General features: G+C 40.4%; 1 protein-coding gene and 1 non-coding gene across 18 annotated transcripts in view; one reads left to right on the top strand and one right to left on the bottom strand.

Moving 5' to 3' along the window:
• Csnk1g1 (casein kinase 1, gamma 1) overlaps nt 1-26807 on the bottom strand; it is a 137589-nt gene that overhangs the window by 83442 nt on the left and 27340 nt on the right. For 13 of the 17 annotated variants that reach the window (XM_017595886.3, XM_008766332.4, XM_017595891.3 and 10 more), the window contains 2 exons: nt 18061-18109; nt 7618-8010 (listed from right to left, as the gene is read on the bottom strand). In XM_017595886.3, coding sequence (XP_017451375.1) covers nt 7618-7798 — 181 coding nt within the window. In that variant the 5' untranslated portion in view covers nt 7799-8010; nt 18061-18109. Of the gene's footprint in view, nt 1-7617; nt 8011-18060; nt 18110-26807 lie in introns of those variants that run through there. The other 4 variants (XM_039082077.2, XM_063266073.1, XM_039082078.2 and 1 more) reach the window with 3 other exon arrangements.
• LOC120094491 (small nucleolar RNA SNORA17) lies at nt 15633-15762 on the top strand. Its single transcript, XR_005488797.1, has one exon. It is a non-coding gene; the product is annotated as a small nucleolar RNA SNORA17 (small nucleolar RNA).

Genomic DNA, 26807 nt, shown 5'->3' with positions numbered 1-26807 from the left:
TTATCACATGCTAAAGTGTAACCAAGAACAATGGCAATACCTGGTAACTGGAGTGAGGGGAGCTGGTAAATGGAGTCTCACTGACCCAAAAATGGAGTCCCACTGACTCAAAAAGAGGTAACGCATACCTGGCATGGGGTATTTTAAAAATTGATAGTCTATGGACTGGAGAGACGGCTCAGAAGAGCATGGGCTGCTCTTCCAGAGGTCCTGAGTTCAATTCCCAGCAACCAAAAGGTGGTTTACCATCTATATGAGATCTTGTGCCCTCTTCTGGCTTGCAGGCACCCATGCAGGCAGAACACTGTATACATAGTTTAAAAAAAAAAAAAAGCAACTTTAAAAAAAATGTGATAATCTATGGTGTCCAGGAGAGACAGACATTGTCTACAGGGTAATACCATTAAATACCATACAAGTATGCCCGTGTATGTGTGTATATGTGTGTGTTGTCTGTATGTGTAAAAGCTTGTACAGTAGAAAGTTTCCATATAGCTTTATCAATTGTGTTTAGTATTAGCTATCTATCTGTTTCCTACCTCCTTGGTCTTACCCTCCCATCTATGCACACTACTAGGGAGGAAAAGTAATAAGCAGCTTATCCAGCTGTGAAGCCTATGAGCTACAGTCATGACTGTCCTGGAAAGATGTATTCACCAGTGTAACAGTGGCTCAGACATTATGGGAGGAACCACCACCTCCCTGATGGATTTAAAACCTGCTCACAAGATAGGACTCATGCCTGCCTGGTACTGTTAACTAGGGCTAAAACTGAGGGCTGACTAGGTCACACGCTGTAAGAGAGAACCTAATACTATTCTAAATGGACTGCTTCCTAAGTTCTTATCTACAAATTTGTGCATTTCTCAAACATCATCAGTGAAGTTTCTGTTTTTAATAGATGCAATGAATATAGACACCACAACTGGTCAGACTGCAGAATACACAGTGGAGCATTCAAACCTAAATCAAACATTCATACTATACCTCCTCTCAAGGTTAAGAGATCATCACAGAAAAGGGGACAGAAAAATCCTAGGAGCCAAAGGTAAATGTCTGCAATACTTGCCCAATATGACAAGGTAGCTCTAAATACAAATTGTAAATATAAAATTCCACCAACAGGGGTTGGAGATTTAGCTCAGTGGTAGAGCGCTTGCCTAGCAAGCGCAAGGCCCTGGGTTCAGTCCCCAGCTCCAAAAAAAAAAGAAAAAAAATTCCAGCAACTATGACTGGATGTACAAGATCGGCCCAAACAAAATACCAGCATAGAGGGGAGAAACTGAGGAACTGCTATTATAGCTGAGCCATTTCCACATATTAGTCTAGATTGTGTGTAAGTATATGTGTGTGCACATGTGTGACTTTACCACAGGTGTGCATATGCCTAAGGAAGCCAAAGGGAATTGACTTCCCTGGAACTAGAGTTACAGGAAGTTAGGAACCACCAGTGTTGGTCCTGGGAACCAAACCTGGATCCTTTGCAAGAGCAGTAGATACTCCTAACCTTAGCTATCACACCAACCACCATGGTGACTCACTCCTTCCTTCCTTCCTTCCTTCCTTCCTTCCTTCCTTCCTTCCTTCCTTTTTGTTGTTGTTGGGTTTTTTGTTTGTTTGTTTGTTTGTTTTTTGAGCCAGAGTTTCTTTATGTAGCTCTGGCTGTCTTGGAACCAGTTCTGTAGACTAGGCTTGCCTAGAACGAACAGAGAACTGCCTGCCTCTGCCTCCTGGGAGCTGGGATAAAATGTGTACCCCACCACTGCCAGAGAAGCCATGGGGATTTCTTTTTTTTTTTTTCTTTTTTTCTTTTTTTGGGAGCTGGGGACCGAACCCAGGCCCTTGCACTTGCTAGGGCCATGGGGATTTCTTAATTCCTGTATATGTTTTGAATAATTGAAACACATGTACATAGAAATTAAGGGACTATGTTTGTGGTACACACTTGTCAAAGTTAATATAGTCACGAACTGTCTTACACATTTATCCTATCACTCACCTAGTCCTTCATTACTAACCTCATTAAAGCCTTCTTCATTCACCAGGTCTCCTTAAGCCAGTAAATATTGACTCTTTCCTCTCCAAGAACAAGTGACCAATTCCTGCCAGTCCTGAAGTTTGAATTAACCTCTTTTGTTACTGCCAAAAGTCAAATGATAACTTGGCTGATTCATTTAATCTTTTTGTTAAAAAAAAAAAAACTGTTGGTGGAGGGCCTGGAGAGGGGGCTTAGGCCTGCCTATCTATCTATCTATCCATCCATCCATCCATCCATCCATCCATCCATCCATCCATCCATCCAATGTTTATGGGCGTTTTGCCTGCATGTATGGCCATGTACCACATGTTTAGTGTTTGCAGAGAGCAGAAGAAGGTTAGATCTTCTTGGAACTGGAGTTACAGATACTTGCAAACTGCCATTTGAATGAAATCAAACCTGGTACCTCTTGAAAGCTGTTCTAAGCCATCTCTCCTGGCCCCTAGCCAACCATGTTTTTTTAGTATACATTATATATCATACACAATGAAAAGAGTTACAGATTTAATGCAACCCCCATCAAAATTCCAATTCAATTCTTCAAAGACTTAGAAAGAGCAATTTGCAAATTCATTTGGAATAACAAAAAACCCAGAATAGCAAAAACTATACTCAACAATAAAATAACTTCTGGGGGAATCACCATCTCTGACCTCAAGCTGTATTACAGAGCAATCATGATAAAAACTGTATGGTATTTGTACAAAGAAGGCAGGTAAATCAGTGGAATAGAATTGAAGACCCAGAAATGAACCCACACACCTATAGTTATTTGATCTTTGACAAAGGAGCTAAAACCATCCAATGGAAAAAAGATAGTATTTTCAACAAAAGGTGCTGATTCAACTGGAGGTCAGCATGTAGAAGAACACAAATTGATCCATTCTTATCGCCTTGTGCAAAGCTCATGTCCAAGTGGATCAAGGACCTCCACATCAAACCAGATACACTCAAACTAATAGAACAGAAAGTGGGGAAGTGCCTTGAATACATGGGCACAGGGAAAAATTTCCTGGACAGAACACCAATGGCTTATGCTCTAAGGTCAAGAATCGACCAATGGGACCTCATAAAATTGCAAAGCTTCTGTAAGGCAAAGAACACTGAATAGGACAAAATGGCAACCAACAGATTGAGATGTAGGATTGGTAAAATCCTACATCTGATAGAGGGCTAATATCCAAAATATTCAAAGAACTCAAGAAGTTAGACTCTAGAGAATCAAATAACCCCATTAAAATGGGGTTCAGAGCTAAACAAAGAATTCACAGCTGAGGATTATTGAAAGGCTGAGAAGTACCTAAAGAAATGTTCAACATCCTTAGTCATAAGGGAAATGCAAATCAAAACAACCCTGAGATTTTATCTCACAAATCAGAATGGCTAAGATCAAAAATTCAGGTGACAGCAGATGCTGGTGAGGATGTGGAGAAGGAGGAACACTCCTCCATTGCTGGTAGGACTGCAAACTGGTACAACCACTCTGGAATCAGTCTGGTGATTCCTCAGAAAACTGGACATAGTACTATCTGAGGACCCAGCTATACCAACCCTGGGCATATACCCAAAAGATGCTCCAACATAGAACAAAGATACATGTTCCACTATGTTCACAGCAGTCTTATTTATAATAGCCAGAAGCTGGAAACAACCCAGATGTCCTTCAACAGAGAAAATGTGATATATAATCTACACAACGGAGTACTACTCAGCTATCAAAAACTTCATGAAATTCTTAGGCAAATGGAACTAGAAAACATCATCCTGAGTGAGGTAACCCAATTAGAAAAGAACACACATGATATGCACTCACTGATAAGTGGGTATTAGCCCAAAAGCTCAGAATACCCAAAATACAATTTACAGACCAAATGAAGCTCAAAAAGAAGAAAGACAAACGTGTGGATACATCAGTACTTCTTAGAAGGGGGAACAAAATACTCACAGGAGGAAATATGGAGACAAAGTGTGGAGCAGAGATTGAAGAAAAGGCCATCCAGAGACTGCCACACATGGGGATCCACCCAACATGCAGTCACCAAACCAGTAACTATTGGGGATACCAAGAAGTGCATGCTGACAGGAGCCTGATATAGCTGTCTCCTGAGAGGCTCTGCCAGAACATGACAAATACAAAGGCGGATGCTCACAGCTAACTACTGGACTGAGAACAGGGTACCCAATAGAGGAGTTGGACTGAGGTAGCTGAGGGGGTTTGCAATCCCATAGGAAGAACAACAATATCACCCAGTCAGACACCCCAGAGCTCCCAGGGACCAAACCACCAACCAAAGAGTACACATGGAGTGAACCATGGTTCCAGCTGCATATGTAGCAGAGGATGGGCCTTGTCGGGCATCAATGGGAGGAGAAGCCCTTGTTCCTGTGAAACTTGATGCCCCAGTGTAGGGGAGTGCCAGAGCGTGGAGGTGGGAGGGAGTGAGTGGGTGGGTTGGGGAACACCCTCATGTAGGCAGTGGTGGGGTGATGGGATGGGGGTTTCCGGAGGAGAAACCAGGAAACGGGATAACATTTGAAATGTAAATAAAGAAAATACCCAATAAAAAGTAAATAAATAAATAAAAAAAAAACTAAATAATCCCTTTCTGAAACCTTCATTTATATTTGCTGATGTAGTTTCTATACAACTTATCATATTTATTGTTTTGCATTATAATTTGGTTTTGTATTATAATTTGTATTATAATTTAAAGAGACAATAGTATCTTTAGAAACAGAAACCAGATTCTATGTCATGTAATCTTCCCTAAACTTGACAGTTGAGAAACAGTTGAGAATCAAAATGTACTGATAAGGCAAGGAGTAGCAGCACACACATAAAATTCTAGCATTTGGAAGAAGGAGACAAGGGATTACATAGTGAAACAGTGTTTCAAAAACAGTGAAGGAAAAAACAAGAACAGAGAGAGAGAGAGAGAGAGAGAGAGGGAGAGAGAGAGAGAGAGAGAGAGAGAGAGAGAGAGAGAATGAATTGCGTGTGCATGAACGTGCACATACCCACACAGCCCACATAGAGGAATTCTGTAGGTGCAGAGCTAAAGCAGAAACGTACCTACTATTTGTAACCTTTCTTACTTTATACTTTCTGTTTTCTACACAGTCTTCTTATACTACAGCCAGAGTGAAGCATGAGATAGACGACCTACTGTGTGGCTAATAGAAAGATAAAAGAGCTGAGAGAAAGGGAGGTTCCTTCTTCTAACTACAAAGGAAGTAAAAAGATGTGTCAGCCTATGACCCCAGGAGGCTGGAAGCTGAAGCAAGAGGATTTAGTCTAGAAAAGACTGTGCTTTAGAGAGAAAGTGGTTTCTCCATTGCCCCTCAGTTTTTCTAGAAGGTTTCTCTGTGTAGCTCTGCTGTCCTGGAACTTGATCTGTAGACCAGGCTAGACTTGAACTCATAGATCCACCTGTCTCTGTCTCTCAAGTGCTGGGATTAAAGATGTGCACTTCTACACCAGGCTCAGGGAGACAGTCTTTAAAATAAAATATAAAAGAAATACCAAAATTATCCTAGATTCACCAGAAATATAGCACTCTGAAAGAAGAGTCTGGCTATTTATCTTTTTGACTGGATGGATTTTCCCATTTTCATGTAAATTTATAATAGAAATCTTCAAGAAAACAAATTTCTAGTTCCAGTAGTTGAGGGTTTTCTTGGTCTTTGTAGAAATAAAGCCATTTTTGGCTCTGAGAATGCTCAAGTTTATGCATTAGAAACTGCCTCTTACTGGTAATTTTGTGGATGTTTATTCCATAACATGTCTAATGCAAGCAGTATGGTGGTGGAAAAACAAAGTCAACCCATTAAATGAATGAATGTTTGCAAAAATAATGCTGAAGCAACTGAGTAGTTGCTAGGAAAGCATGCAGTATGAAATTACACACCTATTCTCAGTAGCATCTAGCTTAGCTAATTGGAACATGAACACATCTCTAAATATGAAGGCCTTTTTATTATCTTAGGTTCAATCCAGGTTGCTAGTGTTCTACAATTAAAAATGAATTCATTCTTAACATCTTCCAATTCGATTCTGTACCTGAAGATATGTAGCTAGTGTAGTGATGTTTCACTAAGGATTGAAAAGGGTAATCATAGGTATATATTTTTTCCCATTTTCCTTTGCATAATCATCAAAATCAGAGGTCGAAAAGCAAAAACAAAACTAAACAAAAACACCCCAATCATCTTATGCTTCTACCCTCACAAGATCTAAATTATAATTTTCATAATAATCCATAGCTTTAACAATTATTTAGAGGCTGGAGAAAAGGCTCAATAGTTAGTAGGAGTGCCTGCTGCTCTTCCAGAGGACCCTAGTTTAGTTGCTAGCACCCACATATAAGGTGGCTCACAACTACCTGTAACTCTAGCTCCATTGGATCTAATGCCCTCTCTTTGACCTCCTGCATATACACAGAATATACCCACACAGACAAATGCACATAGATTTAAAAAAAAAAAATTCAGCTTTTCACATTCTCCACTTATAAGGTCTTTCTCCATTTTATAAGGTCTATTTTCTGTTTCGGGTGGTGGTTATATGCCTGTATCCCCAGCATTGATGAGAGGTTAGGGAAGGAGGGAAGGGTGCAGAGGCAGAGGATATCTAGAAGGCTGAGGTTAACCTGGTCTACATAGTGAGTTCTAGGCCAACCAGGGCTGAGAGGTGAGACCCTGTCTCAAAAACCAATTAACAAACAGATTTCATTTCTTCATTAATATAGTATAACTTATTAAAGAGCATATAAATTTGCCTTCCCAACCTCACATCTTCCAGCTCGTTAATTGCCATTATTTATCACTTATTCACAAATTCAGATTTGAGCTGGACATGATGCTCACTTATAACCCTAGCACATAGGAGACTGGGGCAAAAAGAGTTACAAGTTTGAGGCCTGTGTGGCTATATAATGAGTTCAAAGTCAGTCTGGACTACAGAACAAAATGTTTCTCAAAATTAAATATAATGGGACAAGGTGAAGAAATCCTTTAATTTCAAGAGGCAGAAGCGGGGCTGGAGAGATGGCTCAGCGGTTAAGAACACTGACTGCTCTTCCAGAGGTCCCGAGTTCAATTCCCAGCAACCACATGGTGGCTCACAACCATCTGTAATAGGATGCTCTCTTCTGAAGTGTCTGAAGAGAACTACAGTGTACTAATATATAAATAAAATAAATAAATCTTCAAGAGGCAGAAGCAGGCAGATTTCTAAGTTCAAGACCAGCTTAGTCTACAAAGCAAGATCTAAAACAGCTAGAGCTACACAAGGAAACCCTCTCTTGAAAAACCAATAATAATAATAATAATAATAATAATTTAAATATTAATAAATACAAACTAAATTGGTAGACAATTAAAAATCCTATCACATATAAAGGGAAGCCTTGAAAAATAGCATAGTGACTGATAATAACTATAGATTCCTTTGCAAAATCCTATTTCTTATGCCAGTAAGACCTACTTAAGAAAGAGTTCCCAATCACCTGCTTATTTCGAAACACACCAAAGAACATTACTGTTGTTAGTAAAAGTCACAGACATAAGCAAGCTCTTACCTAATCTGAGCTCTCCGAAGTTCCCACACCCTATCTTCTTGCCAACCCTGAAGTTGGGTCCCACCATGAGAACCCCAGAGGATGTTGAAGTGCCAGATGGTCGGGAACAGTGTGTATTCCTTTGTGCCATGGTTTTAGTTGTCCGTTGTCTATCATCCTTTTCTCTATTAGAATGGTCCATGTTCCTACACGACAGTCTCTGAACAATGAGTGACCTCAGCGTGTATACTTCTCTTCAACACAAAAGTAGGTCCAGATCACCACAGTCAGAGAATGAGGAGTTTTGGCACCATATTTATGCTTCTAATGTTCTTCCAGAAGGTGAAAACCACTGATCAGTTCTTGAAGAACATATAGTCTGTAGATCTCATGCATAGGAGGACATTTTGTAACCTGGATAAAAATCAAGAAAATTACAGTTAAAACATAATTTTTAAAACAAACTGAGAAAGTCACTAATTAGAATGGATCTTATCCAATGGTAAGTACAGTGATCTTCAGAACTCCCTGAAATAGGCTTTGGTTTTATAGCTTTCAAAATGTTAGCCATCTGGATTAATTACTTACAAGTTAACACAATCTAAGTAAACTGCAAATCAGGACGCTAAGAGAACACACTTAAGTATTTAATATGAAACATTTCTTTTTTTTTTTTTCTTTTTTTTCGGAGCTGGGGACCGAACCCAGGGCCTTGTGCTCGCTATGCAAGCGCTCTACCACTGAGCTAAATCCCCAACCCCGAAACATTTCTTTTAGTGATGTCATTTAGCCAAAAAGAAAAATATTCGCTGAGTTGTTTTCTTAATTGATTGTGTATCAGGGTATTCAGCAGAAAGTGCTAATGCTAAGTTAAATAAACTGTAGAAAATTTAATTCAAAGCTGTCCTTGTACAATTTGTCCAGAACTTATTGGAAATGAGGCTACTCAATGTTTCTCCTCCTTCTACTCACTATTAACCAAGCAGTGGCAGCAATCATGCAATCTGAACGCACAAACTGCAGCAGTCTCTCAGAAGCCCACACCTAGTGCCTTCTGGTGTTGATTCTAAGTGCCTCTCTTAACCCTTATGCTTAAGCAGTTATTATATTTCATAAAAGTCCAACTCTGCTTTGAAAGAGACACAGGAAGAGTGGTGGTACATGCCTTGAATCTTAGCACTTGGGAGGCAAAGGCAGGCGATTCTACAGAGTGATTCCTACGACAGATACCCTGTTGAAAGAAAAAAAGAAGAGAAGAGAGGAGAGGAGAAGAGAGGAGAGGAGAGGAGAGGAGAGGGGGAAAGAGAGGAGAGGAGAGGAGAGGAGACGGGGTGGGGAGAGGAGAGGGAGAGGAGATGAGAGGAGAGGGAGAGGAGATGAGAGGAGAGGGAGAGGAGATGAGAGGAGAAGAGGGGAGAGGAGGAGGAGGGGAAGGGAAAGAAACAAAAGGGAAGGGGAAGGAAAGTGGGGGGAAGAAGAAGGTAAGGGCAAGGGGAGGGAAGAGGGCAAGGGAAGGTGAGAGGAGGGGACAGGAAAAAGAGGGGAAGGGAGAGGAAATGGAGGGGAGGAGAAGCAAAGACTTATGTGCTGAATTTTAAAAAAGAATTATTTTTTTTTTTTGGTTCTTTTTTTCGGAGCTGGGGACCGAACCCAGGGCCTTGCGCTTCCTAGGTAAGCGCTCTACCACTGAGCTAAATCCCCAGCCCCAAAAAGAATTATTTTTATTCTGAGTAGAACTCCCATTGAAAATAAAGCCATAAAACTAAAATCTTAACCTTTATCCCCATTAGAATTCTTCAGTCTCACACAAACGTTGACAAGGATCACATTATTGCTCTATTTGATAATGCATGTACTTGTGATATTATGATACATTTTGGATTTTGCCCATGGTCCTGGCTCTTTACACACACAGCCATGGTTTCTTCCTAAGTGACCAGACTAAGCCTCAGAGAACAGGACCTCTATCTCGCCTTTATTCTCTTTCATCTCCTTTTCTCCTCAAGGCAGATCATAGAAACTACAATTTCTTTCCCCCCACAAGGTAAGTCGCATCAAGCAAAATATACTTTTATCTCCCCAGCTTTGAAAATGACAGTAAAGAAATGCTCAGCTCTAATTTGTCTGACAATAGATCATAAGACCACCATCCCTCACACCACATTTCAAGACAACAGTCTTCTACCCAGAAAGAATAAAAGCCATGGAGAGGTCCGAGGGACTATGAACAAGAAGCTTCACTGGGTTTTCCCACTATTGGCATTAGATCATACTCCTTTTTTTTTTTTTTTTTTGGTTCTTTTTTTCGGAGCTGGGGACCGAACCCAGGGCCTTGCGCTTCCTAGGCAAGCGCTCTACCACTGAGCTAAATCCCCAACCCCGATCATACTCCTTTTTATCCAGTCATGTTTCTACATGCTTTAATCATGACTATGCAATACAGTCTCCATAACAACCCAAAACGACAGGTCCTCTAGACACTGAGGTGGAAACCCTGTACCCGATGCCTATGCACCTCTTCATCTGTGACTTTTGTAACATCCTTGAAAACTAGCAAATCATAAATTGTGTTTCCATGAGTTCTGTGAGTTATGCAAAACAATAAAACCCAGAAGTGAGGCACAAGAGAGCTACTTAGGACCACTTGGTCAAACCCAAAAGCAAAACAGCCAGAGGCTTAGAAGGAGAACCTCAACTGTGGGAAAAGACAGTTTTAAGGATTTGACTCAGCTTCAAGGTTGACAGTGTCAGGCTGGAGTTAGGACACCAAAGCTACCTCTGCAGAATTAATCTCTCACTTGTTGGTAGGAGAGTCTCAGGTGATAGGAATCTTCTGCTTGGACCATTAGTGTAACAACTGTTAGTACTCTTTAAAAGAGAAAGTATTCTCACTCCATTTTCAGGCAGGCGAGATCCACCTGCCTCTGCCTCCCAGTGCTGGAACTAAAGGTGTGATGCCCAGACAACTACCAGGCTACAACAGTTATCACTGTTAATTAACAGCAAAGGTTTCTAGACTACATAACCTTCCTACAAAGGCTTCCACTTCTAATTCCCTAGCCATACAATCACAGGTACAAAGCTGCAAGATGCCAATGGACACACAAGACCTAACCCAATCCAAGGATATATGCTTCTAGTACAACATTAGCCAAAGCAATCTTTACAGTATTACATTTGCTGTTTGTTTTTGTGTTAAAATTATAAAATGACATTAGATCTTCCACAATATTAATCATTAATAAAATCAATTGCCTACATGAACAATAGAACAAATTCTTATTTCTGTTCATTTCCAAATGTACCCAATATTCTCCAGTTGTCTTTTATCCAAAACAAATAGAAATGGAGAAAAAAAAAAGCAAAGTAAAACTGAAAATGTTTTATTTATATAGATCTATTTTAATTGTTGAAGGCATGTGTATGTCAGAAACTGGCAGAGGCATTTTCTTTCCGTTTTCTTTCTCTATAGTACACATTGTTTCAGGACACAAACAGAATGTACAGCCCATACTTACATTCAACTAATGCCTAGACCTTCAGATTATTATCGCTTATTTTGAATGGCTTATTTTAACAGTTACTAGTAGATAACGTAAAAACAACCAGATTGAATAGAACATACAAAGTGAGTATTAAGTTTTATTTTAACCTTTAAGAAGGGGGAGGAGGACTACTGGGCTGAGGATATGGATTGATAGAAGGATGCTTGCCTAGCATAGGCTAGGGCCCATGCTCAATTTAAACATTTTGTTTTGTTTTGTTTTGTTTTATTTTACTTTATATTATATTTTGGCTTTCAAGACAGGGTTTCTGTGTAGCCAGGGCTGTTCAGAAATTTACTCTGTAGACCATGCTAGCCTCAACTTGGAGAGTCGCTTGCCTTTGCCTCCCAAGTGCTAGAACAGTGTGCCATCATAGCCTGGCTCTTTTTTTTTAGGGCTTCCAAGGAAAACAGAAAAGGACAAACCATACACTTCTATTATCGTATTGTGTGCATTCTTTTATTCTTATCAGAAAAGGAGAGGAGAGGATTTACATAATGCCGTTAATAGGTGTCTATTTTCCTACTGAATAAATCATCTCTCACTTATTATTTAATGAATGCCACACATTATAGTGAACACATTTATTTGAACCTTTATACTTGCATCAAAAGTTAGTTAAGAAACCCCAATTCTAAGCCAGGCAAGGTAGTGCACACATGCAATCCCAGTACTTGGGGGTGGAGATAGAAGTATCAGTAGAACAAGGCCAGTCTTGATACACCAAAAGTTTAAAGCCAGTGTGGGTGACAAAAGATGCTGTCTCAAAAACTAAACACAAAAACTATACAGAGCAATTAAACTACAAACAGAACTACTATAACTCAGTTCAGCTAAAAACAAAAATCATATATTAAGAACTATAATAAACCTAAGAACTTATCAAGCTTAATTTTGGCCTATATATTTTTTGCTTGTTTTGTTTGAGACAGGGTTTCTTTGTATAGCTCTGCTTGTCCTGAAATTCACTTTGCAGACCTGGCTGGTCTTTAACTCACAGACATCTGCCTGTCTCTGCCTCCCGAGTACTTGGATTAGAGGCATACACCACCACCACCACCTAGCACAATGGTCTCCTCATCTTAGAATTTACTTTCTGTTTACTGTATATGTGTGTGTGCATGCACAGATGAAGCCAGAAGAGAATGTTGATTCTCTAGAACTGGAGTTAGAGGTGGTTATTAATTAAATGATGAGGCCCATAGTCTAGTTGAGTTGGTGAGCTCCAAGTTCAGTGCAGGACCCATCCCCCAAATTTGGTGAAGGCCAATAGAAAAAAAAAATCACTCAACATTGATCATTGATCTCTGTCCTCTACACACACACACACACACACACACACACACACACACACAGAGAGAGAGAGAGAGAGAGAGAGAGAGACAGAGAGAGAAAGAGAGAATGAATGAATGAATGAATGAATGAATATGAACATGAACTGGGGCTTCAGATGAATCTATAGCACACAATCTGGGAACACACACTGGAACAGCAACAAGAGCTCTAGACCCTGAGCTGTATCTCTCCAGCCCAATATACAAGTTTTCATTGCTAAAGTAGTATGTTCTTGCACATGTCTGTGCAAGGCTAAAGCCAGAAGAGGGAGTCAGATAATTCAGAAGCAAGTTGCAGACATTTGCAGAAATACTGACTTTTTTTTAAAATAAAGATTTATTTATTTATTATATGTAAGTACACTGTAGCTGTCTTCAGACACACCAGAAGAGGGCATCAGATCCCATTACAGATGGTTGTGAGCCACCATGTGGTTGCTGGGAATTGAACTCAGGACCTCTGGAAGGGCAGTCAGTGCTCTTAACCATTAAACCATCTCTGGGAACTGAATTCTAGTTAGGATTACACAGCAAGCCCTCTTTATCTTTGAGCTATATCTTCTTTCAAAGGGAGAAATGTGGACAAATGTAAATAGGCTGATGAGTAGTAAGGAGCGAGGACAATGAAAACGATGACATCAACAGGAATTTGTGCAAAAAAGAAACAGTACCACCCAAATGTTTCTTTGTTTTTCACTTTATTATTTATGTGAATGTGTGTAGGCTCCCACAAAGGCCAAAAATGGACATTATGTGTATGTGCATAACTGTGTATGTGTGTACATTCAAGGAAGATATCTGTGGAAGCCAGGAGAGGGTATTGGGATGCCCTGGAGCTAGAGTTTCAGTGGTGAGCCAACTGTCATGTTGCTGGGAACCACACGTCCTCAGAAAAGAAATTCACCATGCTCTTAAACTGCTCTCAGTGTAGCACTGGCTGTCCTGGAACTCACTCTGTAAACAGGGCTGGCCTCGAACTTACAGAGATCTCTGCCTATCTCTGCCTCCCAAGTGCTGCGATTAAAGGCATGAAACACTACCCCTGCTTGAGTTAAACTGTGAGAAAAGTATACACCTACATCTAGAAAGTGCGTGTGTTTATACGTATGTGCCTACACACATATGAGACTCATGAATATATGTGGTTTTCCTAGAATTACCTATGCTCTTTTGTGAAAAACCAATGTGTCTATATTTATGTCAATGTATTTATGGGCATCTATTCCATTTTTTTGATTTGTTTGGTTTATCTCACCAATACTCTACTTAATAGAAATTCAAAATAACTCATGAAATCTCCAACTTTGTTTGAATCCAGGGTGTTGTGCATGTTAGTCAAGCATTCTACCACTGAGCTGCGTTCACAGGCCTACCTAAGATGAGTTTTCTGTTTGTTTGTTTTTTGTTTTTAACAAAAGCAATTTTAAAAAGGCATACTGTGTTTGTGTGAGTATGGATATAGAGGACAGCAATCAAGGGAGACTTGTGATGCCAGACTCAGGCCTCCTAACATAGAGAAATACATACAAACATACATTCACATGTGTCCCACACAGATGTACCTCACACACAGAGATATAGACAACTCAAAAATTGTAAGATGAGATTTCCCCAATTATTTACTATTGAACTAGCAGAAGAGGTCTATAAAACTATTTTTACCTTCTCATCTCAACGAAGAGCCTGAGGCAAATTACTTAATAAGCTTCACTGAACACCCTCACACTGTAACTACCATCCTCCTCTCCATTACAATGACATGCTATAATAGCCATCTCCTGGTCATCATTTCCTGCCTACCCTCTTCTCTCCCACAAGCCTTACACAAACACATTAAGTGTTCTGCTTTTATTTTCACAGTCTTCAACAATAAATAAATGTATTTTAAATTTCACCTCCTCAAACCAATTAAATCTTTCTTTTGTCATAGTAAGTCACATGTATTTGAAGCTAAACCAATTACACTTTTTAACCCTTATCTTTTTGGAGATTTTATGCTAGAATGTAAGTCCTAGGCCTCACATGCTAGGAAATCTGTCTCCTCCTCCTCTCTAGGCACAATGGCTTTCATCTTTTCCTTTAACCCCTGCTGTCACTTCCTCCTGATTTTCTTCCTAATGCTTGTTCCTCATTATTCTCCTTTGGAAACTCCTTGATTATTATGGGTGGGGAGGGTTATTTTGAGACAGGAATCTTACAGTAGCCCATGTTGCCCTCACACTTGTAATCTTCCTGTCTCAGCTTCCAGAGTTCTGAGCTACAGGCATTCATCATTATCTGCCATGCTTTACCCTGTCTTAGAGATGTCTCATTTCTTCAGAATATAGATCTTACCATTTAAAACCACTGAGCAAGCTCTCCTTGTTTGTTTGTTTTGTTCTGATTTTTGTGACAATCTCTTAGTCTAACTCAAGCTGACCTAGAACTATATAACCCAGGCTGGCATTACAGGAGTTAAAGAACTGTTTTTAGAAAAAAACCACTGCACACACATGCATTCCATTTTCTCATGTGACTTCTACAGATGAGCAGCATTTACTCAAGGACTGTGATATTTCTAAACACCAAAAAGAAAATGACAAAACATACTTTTTGTTTAAAAACATTTTTTAAATTGTGGGTAAGAATGTATGTCACACCTCTATTCCCGTCACACAGGAGGCAGAGCAGGTGGATCTTTGTGAGATTTGAGGCCAGCCTGGTCTATAGAACGAGTTCTAGGGCAGCCAGGGTTACAAGGAGAAATCCTGTTCTGAAAAACAAAAAAGGAAAGAAAGGAAGGAAGGAAGGAAGGGAGGGAAGGGGACGCGGAAGGGGAAGGAGAAAGGGAAGGGGAAGGGACTCTGTGTGGGAGGTTGCCCATGCGCACACATTCAGTTGTCTTGGAGGCCAAAAAGGGTGTCAGGTTCCCTGAAGGAGAAGTTACAGGTACGTGCCTTACTTATATGGGTGCTGGGAACTGAACTCAAGTCCTCTGAAGAAGCAGTTTGTGCTCTTTAATGCTGAGTCATCTCTTCAGTCCTAGTCAATTAAATTAATTAAACTAACGAATATTTACAAAGTACCTTCTCTGTACCTAAAACTGGGATCATCAATGTTAGTGTAACAGTGAACTCAACATTTATGTTGTTCTGGTTCTAGAGCTTAGAATATAGAAGAAGCCCTTAGAGGTGGTGCAGGGGTGGCTGCTGTGTCACATGTGCATCAGCAGGTGGCAGAGAGGAGAGAGGCTATGTCTACACTCTGTTCTGACCTGCGAACATCTGAATTAGTAGTAGCCTAACACTCTCTGAAAAAAAGTGACCTGAGATAACCACCAGTTTGTTGTCATACAGGCCTGGTAGGCAGACCCTGCCTGTTGACATAATGGATGAACAGGCCATTATGATCCCAGCCACTCAGAGACCCGGGGCCCAACTAAGAGAAACAAGTAAGTAAGTGGTGGAGAAATGAGAGAGAGACACATAGAAAGAATGTGAGAATAAAGAGAGGCAGACCTGGAGACTTGAGCATAGTGATCAAGGGCTGTGCATAATCAGTGCTGCCACCATGGGCCATGTCTGCATCTGTGACCCTGCACAAGTAGGGGTCATGTTACCACCAAAGGCCAGGCAGACATCCCTGGTCTGGGTTGTCATCCTGAGACATGCTGATGTCTAAAACTTGTGTAGAACTGGTCCCACCCCTCACTTGGGCATAGTGGGAGAGCTGGCCTTAAGGGCATCGAGCAGGAAGCTGACCCCACCCCTGGGCAGCTGTAGCTGCAGTACTCAGGAAGGTAGGCCCCACATATTGCAAGAGTTGCTGGCAAGCCAGTCCTACTTACTACCTGTTTCCTGTGCAGTGGTGTGGCCGAGGGACAGATACCATCCTCCTCAGCCCTCACCACCTGCAGCAGGTGGGAGACCTGGCCCTGGGATCATGAGAACATGAAATGGCCTCATTCCTCATCTGCTCCAGCACTTACCAGAGTGTGCCCTGCAACCTGCCTAGGCAGTACAGTAGAGCTGACTCTGGTGACAGGTTGTTTGTGAGCTGGCCCCACCACTTGTCTGCCATGGGATGACATGGGTGAGAGAGATATCCCTTCCTCTCTGCTTTGCCTTCACCATAGCTGACAGGTAGGAGACCTGGCCCTGAAGTCACAGGAGCAGGAGAGCTGGCCCTGCTCCAGCACTCTGGACAGAAGGCCTTGCACCTCACCTGGACAACACTGGTACAGCTAGCTTGTGTTGAAAGGGTTGCTGGTGGGGCTGGGGATTTAGCTCAGTGGTAGAGTGCTTGCCTAGGAAGCGCAAGGCCCTGCGTTCGGTCCCCAGCTCCGGGGAAAAAAACAAACAAAAAAAACAAACAAACAACAAAGGGTTGCTGGTGAGCTGGGCCAGAGGGCATGAGAGACAGCGGAAGAGCTAGCAGGCTGATACCTCTCAGGCCCAGATCTAGGGCTTTTAATAGGCTAACCCCAACATCTATCCTATCAATCCTATCCTATCGATGAACTGCTGAAGTACACTTGAAAGGTCTAGTTCTACAGATCCAAAACTAGAAACTCCATGACACAGGGCAACAACAATTTATTCAACAGGAGATCCAGTGAGGTTCCAGTATTGTAGCATAAGTCAGAGACCTCATATCAGACCAATGAGTCATTGCCAAAGATTTACTAGCAAAGAAGAGTGGACAAAAGGATATTCTGTGGGACATACTGTGACACACTAGTTTCCACAGTGGGATTTTTTTCTCTGCTGGGGAGAGGTTGCACAGGTGGAGGGTGGGGACAAGAGGAGGGGTAGATGAGTGGGATTGGGGTACATGATGTGAAATTCACAAGCAACTAATAAAAGGCTAAAAAGAAAAAAACTATAGAAAGAACACCACAAATGATCACGAAAATAAAAGAACAACAAACATTGGGATTCTTGTGTAAATTAAACAAGTGTTGCTGAAATAATGAATTTAAGACTGAAGGATGAATTTCAGACAGATGCTATAACTACTCCAGCTCAGTGACAGAGGGCCTGCCTAGCATGCATAAAGTCCTGGGTCTGATCCCGTCAGAAAGAGGATGCTAAGGCTTCTGTTCAGCCGGACTAAATCACCATTTTTAATAGCATCATGAAGGACAGGAACCTCATCAAGAGCTAGAGACAGAGTATCCAGATACAGGCAACATCAGTCTACAGATCAAAGGCTTTTGGTAAACCGAGACCAGCAAGATAAGGCATCATAATCACCATGAAGTTAGCAGGAGTCCATTATTCAATATTTTTTAAAGGTCACTGACAGCAATAAGAGGTCATTTAAGCAGGGGAATGACATTTATACTTAAAGGGATATTAACTTGTAAGAAGCACTTAGATTTTTTAAAAATGATTGGCTCTAGGCACTGTACCACCCCTTGAGTAGGTTCAACCTTAATACGCCTGCTCTCCAAAAGAGTAATTATTGCTTTCTATAGAGGACACCGGGAACAAAGAACATATGGTTATTACTGCATTAGACAGTTCAATCTAGCCAGATGATTCCAAACTTGAGCTTTCTCTTCCTTCTGCTACACTAACAAAGGACTCTTCCCACTCACTTACCAATTAAGCCCCATTGAGTCAAAGGTGTACTGGCCTCACACCTGTCCTCCTGAAACAACAAAAACAAATACATACAGAGTGACTTTAAAGCACATTCACAAAGGTTTTGCTGGACAATCTAATCCTCCCCCCATCCCTTGGGCAACTTAGTTGCCTCTGTATCCCACATTCAACATGCCCCATTATTTTGAGTAGTATACTTAAAATAGACTCCTTTATGGCAAAATTTCTATGAGATCATATTTCTAGCTTAAAAAATTGATTTGTTGAAGAACATTTCACATACTATATGATCCATCTATATAAACACAAAAGTAGAGGGTGTAGTAGCTGAATAGGTAGAGTGTTTTTCCAGCATACTTGAGACCCTGGGTTCAGCTCCACAAACTGAATAAAAAGTGGGTGTGGTGGAATACATCTATAATACCAGCACTTGGTACATGATGGTAGGAAGACCAGAAGTTCAGTTATCCTCGTGAGACAGTGAGCTGGGAGTCCAATCTAGGTTTCATGAGTCCCCAAAATGCTCCTTCCCCTCAAAGCAACAAATAATAATGGTACCCTATTATGGAGAACATTCAAGAGTAGATTTCAAGTATACTATTCCTTAGTTCACAATTAGTACACATGGCTTTTATTGAAGCCTTTGAAATGTATTATCGGGGGCTGGAGAAATGGCTCAGTGGTTAAGAGCACCGACTGCTCTTCCAGAGGTCCTGAGTTCAAATCCCAGCAACCACATGGTGGCTGATAGCCATCTGTAATGGGATCCGATGCCCTCTTCTGGTGTGTCTGAAGACAGCTACAGTGTACTCATATACAAAATAAATAAATAATTTGAAATGTATTATCTTTACATATGTATACATGATGTATGTGGGACATCATCCCATGGTATGTATGTGTGGAGGGGTCACAGAACAACTTCATGAAGTTGGTTCTCTCCATTTACTTTATATTGCTTGGAGTATTAAACTGAGGTTACCAGGATTGGGTGCTTTTACCTGCTGAGCCATTTTATCAGCCCTACAATTTTTTTTTTCTAAAGACCCTGAAGAGAATACTGAACAACAACTTTTATGCATGCTAATCTGGCACTATACCACTAAGCTACATCCCCCACACTTGAGGCTTTTCTTTTTTCTTCTTCTTTTTTTAGAGGTTGGGGATGAGGGTATCCAGAATATTCTCTATATCCTTGGCTATCTTAGAACTCTATTTGTAGACCAGGCTGGCCTCTGTAGACTCCCAAGTGCTAGGATTAAAGATGTGGGTTACCAGGATAGCTAAAACTATCCTCAACAATAAAAGGACTTCTGGGGGAATCACTATCCCTGAACTCAAGCAGTATTACAGAGCAATAGTGATAAAAACTGCATGGTATTGGTATAGAGACAGACAGATAGACCAATGGAACAGAATTGAAGACCCAGAAATGAACCCACACACCTATGGGCACTTGATTTTTGACAAAGGAGCCAAAACCATCCAATGGAAAAAAGATAGCATTTTCAACAAATGGTGCTGGTTCAACTGGAGGTCAACATGTAGAAGAATGCAGATCGATCCATGCTTATCACCCTGTACAAAGCTTAAGTCCAAGTGGATCAAGGACCTCCACATCAAACCAGATACACTCAAACTAATAGAAGAAAAACTAGGGCAGCATCTCAAACACATGGGCACTGGAGAAAATTTCCTGAACAAAACACCAATGGCTTATGCTCTAAGATCAAGAATCGACAAATGGGATCTCATAAAACTGCAAAGGACACTGTGGTTAGGACAAAACGGCAACCAACAGATTGGGAAAAGATCTTTACCAATCTTACAACAGATAGAGGCCTTATATCCAAAATATACAAAGAACTCAAGAAGTTAGACCGCAGGGAGACAAATAACCCTATTAAAAAATGGGGCTCAGAGCTAAACAAAGAATTCACAGCTGAGGAATGCCGAATGGCTGACAAACACCTAAAGAAATGTTCAACATCTTTAGTCATAAGGGAAATGCAAATCAAAACAACCCTGAGATTTCACCTCACACCAGTGAGAATGGCTAAGATCAAAAACTCAAGTGACAACAAATGCTGGCGAGGATGTGGAGAAAGAGGAACACTCCTCCATTGTTGGTGGGACTGCAGACTGGTACAACCATTCTGGAAATCAGTCTGGAGGTTCCTCAGAAAATTGGACATTGAACTGCCTGAGGATCCAGCTATACCTCTCTTGGGCATATACCCAAAAGATGCCCCAACATATAAAAAAGACACGTGCTCCACTATGTTCATAGCAGCCTTATTTAGAATAGCCAGAAGCTGGAAAGAACCCAGATGCCTTTCAACAGAGGAATGGATACAGAAAATGTGGTACATCTACACAATGGATTATTACTCAGCTATCAAAAACAATGACTTTATGAAATTCATAGGCAAATGGTTGGAACTGGAAAATATCATCCTGAGTGAGGTAACCCAATCACAGAAAAACACACATGGTATGCACTCATTGATAAGTGGATATTAGCCCAAGTGCTTGAATTACCCTAGATGCCTAGAACACATGAAACTCAAGACAGATGATCAAAATGTGAATGCTTCACTCCTTCTTTAAAAGGGGAACAAGAATACCCTTGGCAGGGAATAGAGAGGCAAAGATTAAAACACACACAGAAGGAACACCCATTCAGAGCCTGCCCCACATGTGGCCCATACATATACAGCCACCCAATTAGACAAGATGGATGAAGCAAAGAAGTGCAGGCTGACAGGAACTGGATGTAGATCTCTCCTGAGAGACACAGCCAGAATACAGCAAATACAGGGGCGAATGCCAGCAGCAAACCACTGAACTGAGAACAGGACACCCGTTGAAGGAATTAGAGAAAGAACTGGAAGAGCTTGAAGGGGCTCGAGACCCCATATGAACAACAATGCCAAGCAACCAGAGCTTCTAGGGACTAAGCCACTACCTAAAGACTATACATGGACTGACCCTGGACTCTGACCTCATAGGTAGCAATGAATATCCTAGTAAGATCACCAGTGTAAGGGGAAGCCCTGGGTCCTGCTAAGACTGAACCCCCAGTGAACGTGATTGTTGGGTGGAGGGCGGCAATAGGGGGAGGATGGAGAGGGGAACACCCATAAAGAAGGGGAGGGGGAAGGGATGGGGGATGTTGGCCCGGAAACCGGGAAAGGGAATAACACTCGAAATGTAAATAAGAAATACTCAAGTTAATAATAATAATAAAAAAAAAAGACGTGGGTTACCACGCATTGCTGCTTTACCCTTTTGGAGACAAAGACTTACTATGTCATGCAGGCTGGCCTCAAACACACAGCAATCCTCCTGCCTGAGCCTCCAAAGTACTGAGAATATAGGTGTGTACTACCATAGCCAGCTCTTGAGTTTATTTGACTGGTTAAATAAATAGTCTCATCAGCCTTTCTACTTGTTTTATTCATCTTGAGCTTATGCTGGGAAAGATTTGATGTCAGTGCTCTTCCTTTCTCTTGACTTTAAAAAGTATTTATTTCTATTTTATTTGAATGAATGTTGCAGCTATGTGTGTGGTTATGTGCCATGTGTGTGCCTGGTACTTGCAGAGGCCAGAAGAGGGTGTTGGATCTCCTAGAACTAAAGTTAGAGACAGTAGTGAACCACCTTGTGAGTGCTGAAAAACAAACTCAGGTCTCCTTTAGAAGGGCAACAAGTACTCTTAAGCACTTAACACCTTTGGACCTTGTTGCAAGATATCTCATCACACTGTGAACCCCAAATTGTGAGCTGGAAAAACCAGCCCTAGCATACACCTTTTATCCAAGAGTTTTCTGTTTGCTGTAAAGAGTAGTTGTGCTGTGGCTCCACCTTAACATATACCTTTAACCCAAGAGCTTTCTGTAAACAAGAGCTAAATAAAGTCAATGAAAGGACAATAAAGTCAATGATAGGTCAAGAGATGAGCAGGCAACCAATTGAAAGGGAGTAAACATAAAGAAGTAGAAGGGAGGGGCACTGAGGTGAAGGGAATTAAGACAGTGGAGAATGGGAAGAGGCTTTTTCACTCTGGGATGCTGGTGGAGCTGGAAGGTCGGTCAGCTGAGTGCTTTCTCCACCCCCCTGAGCTAGCAGGCTTTCACATCAGCATCTGGCTCCTGAGTTGTCTTTGATAAATAGAAAGTTTTAGATTTTGTTTGTAAAACCAATAGTACCTCCTCTCCTTTAAATCTTATCCACATTACATACTGGGAGATTTTTAACAAAGAGGAGGAAAAATATGTACTTATATAAGCAAATTTGCAGCTGGACATAGTAGCATATACTCTTGACCCCAGTGCTTACACATCTGTGAGTCTGAGGCCCACCGGGTCTACATAGCAAGCTCCAGGTCAGCCAGCTACATAGTGAGATGCTGTGGCAAAAACAAAAATTGTAAGTTAATATTAATAAATAATTAGTTTCCTTAATGACTCTGTGGTTGTGGCTGCAATATAACGGATATATCAAGTACAAAATATTCTTCCTGTGATACATTTGTAAGGCTTGTCAAATTGTGTAAGATCCTGACAGCAGTGTATGGAACCCCTGGAAAGAATAATTGCAAATAATTTTTTCCTAAATTCTACTGCAGCATAAAGATATCTTGAAACTTGTGGCATAAAGTTGGAGCTGTAATCTGATTTTCATGCTCCAATGAGATTTTCTTTGCTAGTTTTACTTTAGAGCTATTATTAGTTAATCTATTATTTTAAGAGTTATGAATCAGCAATTCCCAGCAACCACATAGTGGCTCACAACCATCTGATGCCCTCTTCTGGTGTGTCTGAAGACAGTGACAGTACACTTATATGGAATAAATAAATAAATCTTTTTAAAAAAAAGTTATGAATCAGGTAAGGTCAATGCCAGCCTGGTGTACTGAAGTAGTTCTAGGACAGCCAGACCCTGTCTCAAAGAAAGAAAGAAAGAAAGAAAGAAAGAAAGAAAGAAAGAAAGAAAGAAAGAGAGAGAGAGAGAGAGAGAGAGGGAGGGAGGGAGGGAGGGAGGGAGAGAGAGAGAGAGAGAGAGAGGGAGAGAGAGAGAGAGAGAGAGAGAGAGAGAGAGAGAGAGAGAAAGGGAGAAAGAGGGAAAGGAAAAGAAAGGCTAGAGGGCCAATGGGCATAACCCGTATCTTTAAAATCACCGTTCCTGGAGAACTATTTACTTTGCATAGATACAGGTGCATTCAGGTTCAATTGTTCTGCAAAACTGTAAAATTCTGTCATATTTGATTATGTAAAATTATAGATATCTTTGAACTAATAAAGTCTTAAGACCATTAGAAATAAATATGGCATATTTCTTTTCTTTGCAAAACTAGTTGAGCAGCTTTTGAAATTAGAGGCTTTTGCTGTGTGGTTATAAACAGCTGTAAAAAGGTTATAACAGCTGTCAAAAGGCAGCAAGACAATAAACTGAAGCCTGCCTTTCCTGGCCCCCTACATATGTAGGCAAAGACACCCATACAAGCATGGGTGCATTCACATGTAAATATACACAAAAAGTAACTTATAGAAGTTTTCTTTTCTTTTCTTTTCTTTTTGTTTTGTTTGCTTGTTTGTTTTTGGGACAGGATTTCTCTGCAGCCCAGGTTGTCTTGGAAATCACTCTGTGGCTCAGGGGATTTAGCCCAGTGGTAGAGCACTTGCCTAGCAAGTGCAAGGCCTTAGGTTTGGTCCTCAGCTCCGGAAAAAAAGAAAAAAATTAATATTAAATTTAAATGGTTAACAGTACTAATCATACTTTTCTGAATTTCTCTGTCAAAAATATTATAATTTAGGTGAACAAGGTACTTCTGAGCAGGGAGTGGTAGCATGGACTGTAATCTAGCCTTTGGATGGATCAGGAGCTCTCGGTCATCTTTGGCTACATAACAAGTTCCAGATCAGTCTGGACTATATGGGATCCTGTTTGTTGTTTGTTTGTTTGTTTGTTTGTTTGTTTTTTAAATCAAATAAGGGCAACAAGACACTTTTTATTTTAAAGAAGATAAGTTTTGTGAGTCTCATTTTTGGTGATTTTCTTCTTTTGATACTAGATCTCACTGTGTTCCTAGGCTGGCCCAAGTTTTAAAGTTCCTTCCTCAGTCTCCTAAGTGCTATTATTATTAAAGGCATGCACCAACACCACCAGGCTAGTTTTGACTTTAAGAGCAACATTTTTCTTTTTAACGAATTTATTACCCAGGCAGTGGTGGGACATGACTTTAATCCCTGCACTCAGGAGGCAGAGGCAGGTGGAGCTCTATGAGTTTAAGGCTAGCCTGGTCTATAGAAGGAGTTCCAGGACAGGCGGGCTGCAAAGAAAAATTTCTACTTCTCAAATTTTAAAACCAAACCAAGAATAATTTAATGTATTATACCAAGGAAACAAGCAGAAATAAATTTATTTCACATTGAGATAGTGGAAACATTTGTATGACCAACACATGGTTTTGTACCAAAGGGGAAAGGCTGTATCACATCCGTTAGGTGTGAATACACTGGCTTCTGATACTGCCCTAGGTATGTTAAGGACACTAACACTGCAATTTCCAGTTAAAAGCTCTTGGATCTAACACTCTAGCTGGACATGGTAGCACGCAACTATAAACTCTGCTGGGGAAACAAGACAAAGTTCAAGACTAGCCTGGGCTACACTGTGAGATATTTCAAAACTAAGGTAGTAATAGAAAAGTCTTAAAATCATAAAACAACCACATCATTAGCTGCATCATTAAGCTGCAGCTGCTGGAATCAAGGAGAAAAGTTGTTATAATGACCTTGAATACAAGGCCTGAAGTCTTTTTCTGAGTTTCCCACAAAATTGTGACAATCCAAGAGAGAAACAAGTCTCCCAGGAATGCAGACTACACTCTAATTTGACCTTCTGTGCCACTTTATCATACTTTCTAGACCTAAAACCTGAGTAAATATATTGTCTTCTGAAATTCCTATCTACGTTTTTAAAATCTTTCATGCAGTATAGAAGCTTAATTTAACATGAATACTGTTATATGCTTTTTTCCTTCCTATGCATAAACTAGTCAGGAAGTCCTTTTGTTTTTTTTGTTTTCCTCCCAAAGGTCCAAGATAAGCTGTTTGTTTGTTTATTCCTCTCTCTGACCCCACTATAAAGATATTTATAGCCCAGGCTGGCTGGCTGGCCTAAAACTATGGATCCAAGTACAGCCATCGTTTTTGGTTGTCATGCCTCCACATCCTATTTGTGGGGAATTAGATGCATTAGCAGCCATGCCCTTTTAAGGTTTCCAGGTATAAAAAAATTCTTACTTAATACATTCAAAGAAAGTTGTTAAAGTCAGTTCTTTTACTTTCTGTCGCATCTGCTTTGACCCTGCTCTAGCTTTCGTCTTGAGTACACACATCCTCACTGTTTAGCTCGTGGTGCCTGTCAGTCACCTGAAGCACAACTCTTCAAGAGCTACAACTAATTTTAATAGCACTACTACTTTTTATTTAATATCTGATCGTCTCAAATAATTATTTATTGATCACTGACTCTATTAAACATATGTAATTTTACCTGCCTGCTTTGAATGAAGTTATATTTGGTTTATTTTTTCCTATAAACTGCCATGATTTGCTCTTTTAAACTTTATAGCTTATATGAAAGTGATAAAGGTATATAAATTTTGTTTAGATTACTTAAAGCGAAGCCTGCACACCTAGGCATAGTGGCACATGCCTTTGATCCCAGCACTTGGGAGGCTGAGGCAGGTGGATCTCTGTGAATTTGAGGCCAGCTTGGTCTACACAGTGAGTTCCAGATCTGCCAGGGCTACACAGTGATACCCTGTTTAAAACCAAAAACAAATAAGCAAAAACCCCAACAAAGCCTACCTTTTCCCAGATTTTATTCTCTGTATTCACATCATAGGATATAATTAAAAAATTAATTTTTATAAAGATATCTATTACATTTTGGCATGCCAACATCTAAAATATCTTAGGCTTGGTGGTACATGACTATAATCTCTGTAGGAAGGAGGAGGATAGTGAGTCTGTGGGCTACATAGTAATATCTTATCTCAAAAACTCAAAACCAAAGCTAGAAGAGGTACAATCCTATAATCCTAGCACTTGGAAGGAGGCAAAAGAAATAGTTAAAAGTCAATTATATTTAGATACATTATTGAGTTTTGAGGCCAACCTGGGTTATGTAAGACCGTATCTCAAAAAAAAAATCAGTAAAATATGTATTTTTATATAAACACACATACACATTGATCCTTATCTGTCATTATACTTAAATGTTTATATGATACTTATCAAATCCTTGTACAAGCCACTGTCATCCTCTTGTCACAGATAAGAAAGCCAAGATGCTTAAGATCAGAAAGCTGGATAGCAGTGGGAAAGGGGGCATCTGACAGCATGCCCAACAGCCTCACTATACAATACTATTCATCATCAAAACTTGCAAGAAGAGAAGTGTATGGATGCCTTAAGACCACGTAATCTTCTGGTCTAAAATTATAAATGAACCTCACCCAATTTCTTCAACTGATCCTTAGGATTTATTGCTGACTATGCAACAATACCCAGATTATTCCATAAAAATTCTTTCAGGAAATTAACGCCTCACAATTCTTGTACTTAGTGACTTATGCAAGCCCTAGCATTATAAGAAGTAAATTTAATTTTATAACAAATTAAAATTGTAGAGAATTGGATTTGTAACTACTTTAGTGTTATATAGTTGTT

The sequence above is a fragment of the Rattus norvegicus genome, chromosome 8 (genome assembly GCF_036323735.1).
Source record: "Rattus norvegicus strain BN/NHsdMcwi chromosome 8, GRCr8, whole genome shotgun sequence".
NCBI lineage: Eukaryota > Metazoa > Chordata > Mammalia > Rodentia > Muridae > Rattus > Rattus norvegicus.
Note: the sequence above shows the minus strand (reverse complement) of the source record. Positions and strands in the feature narration are given on the sequence as shown.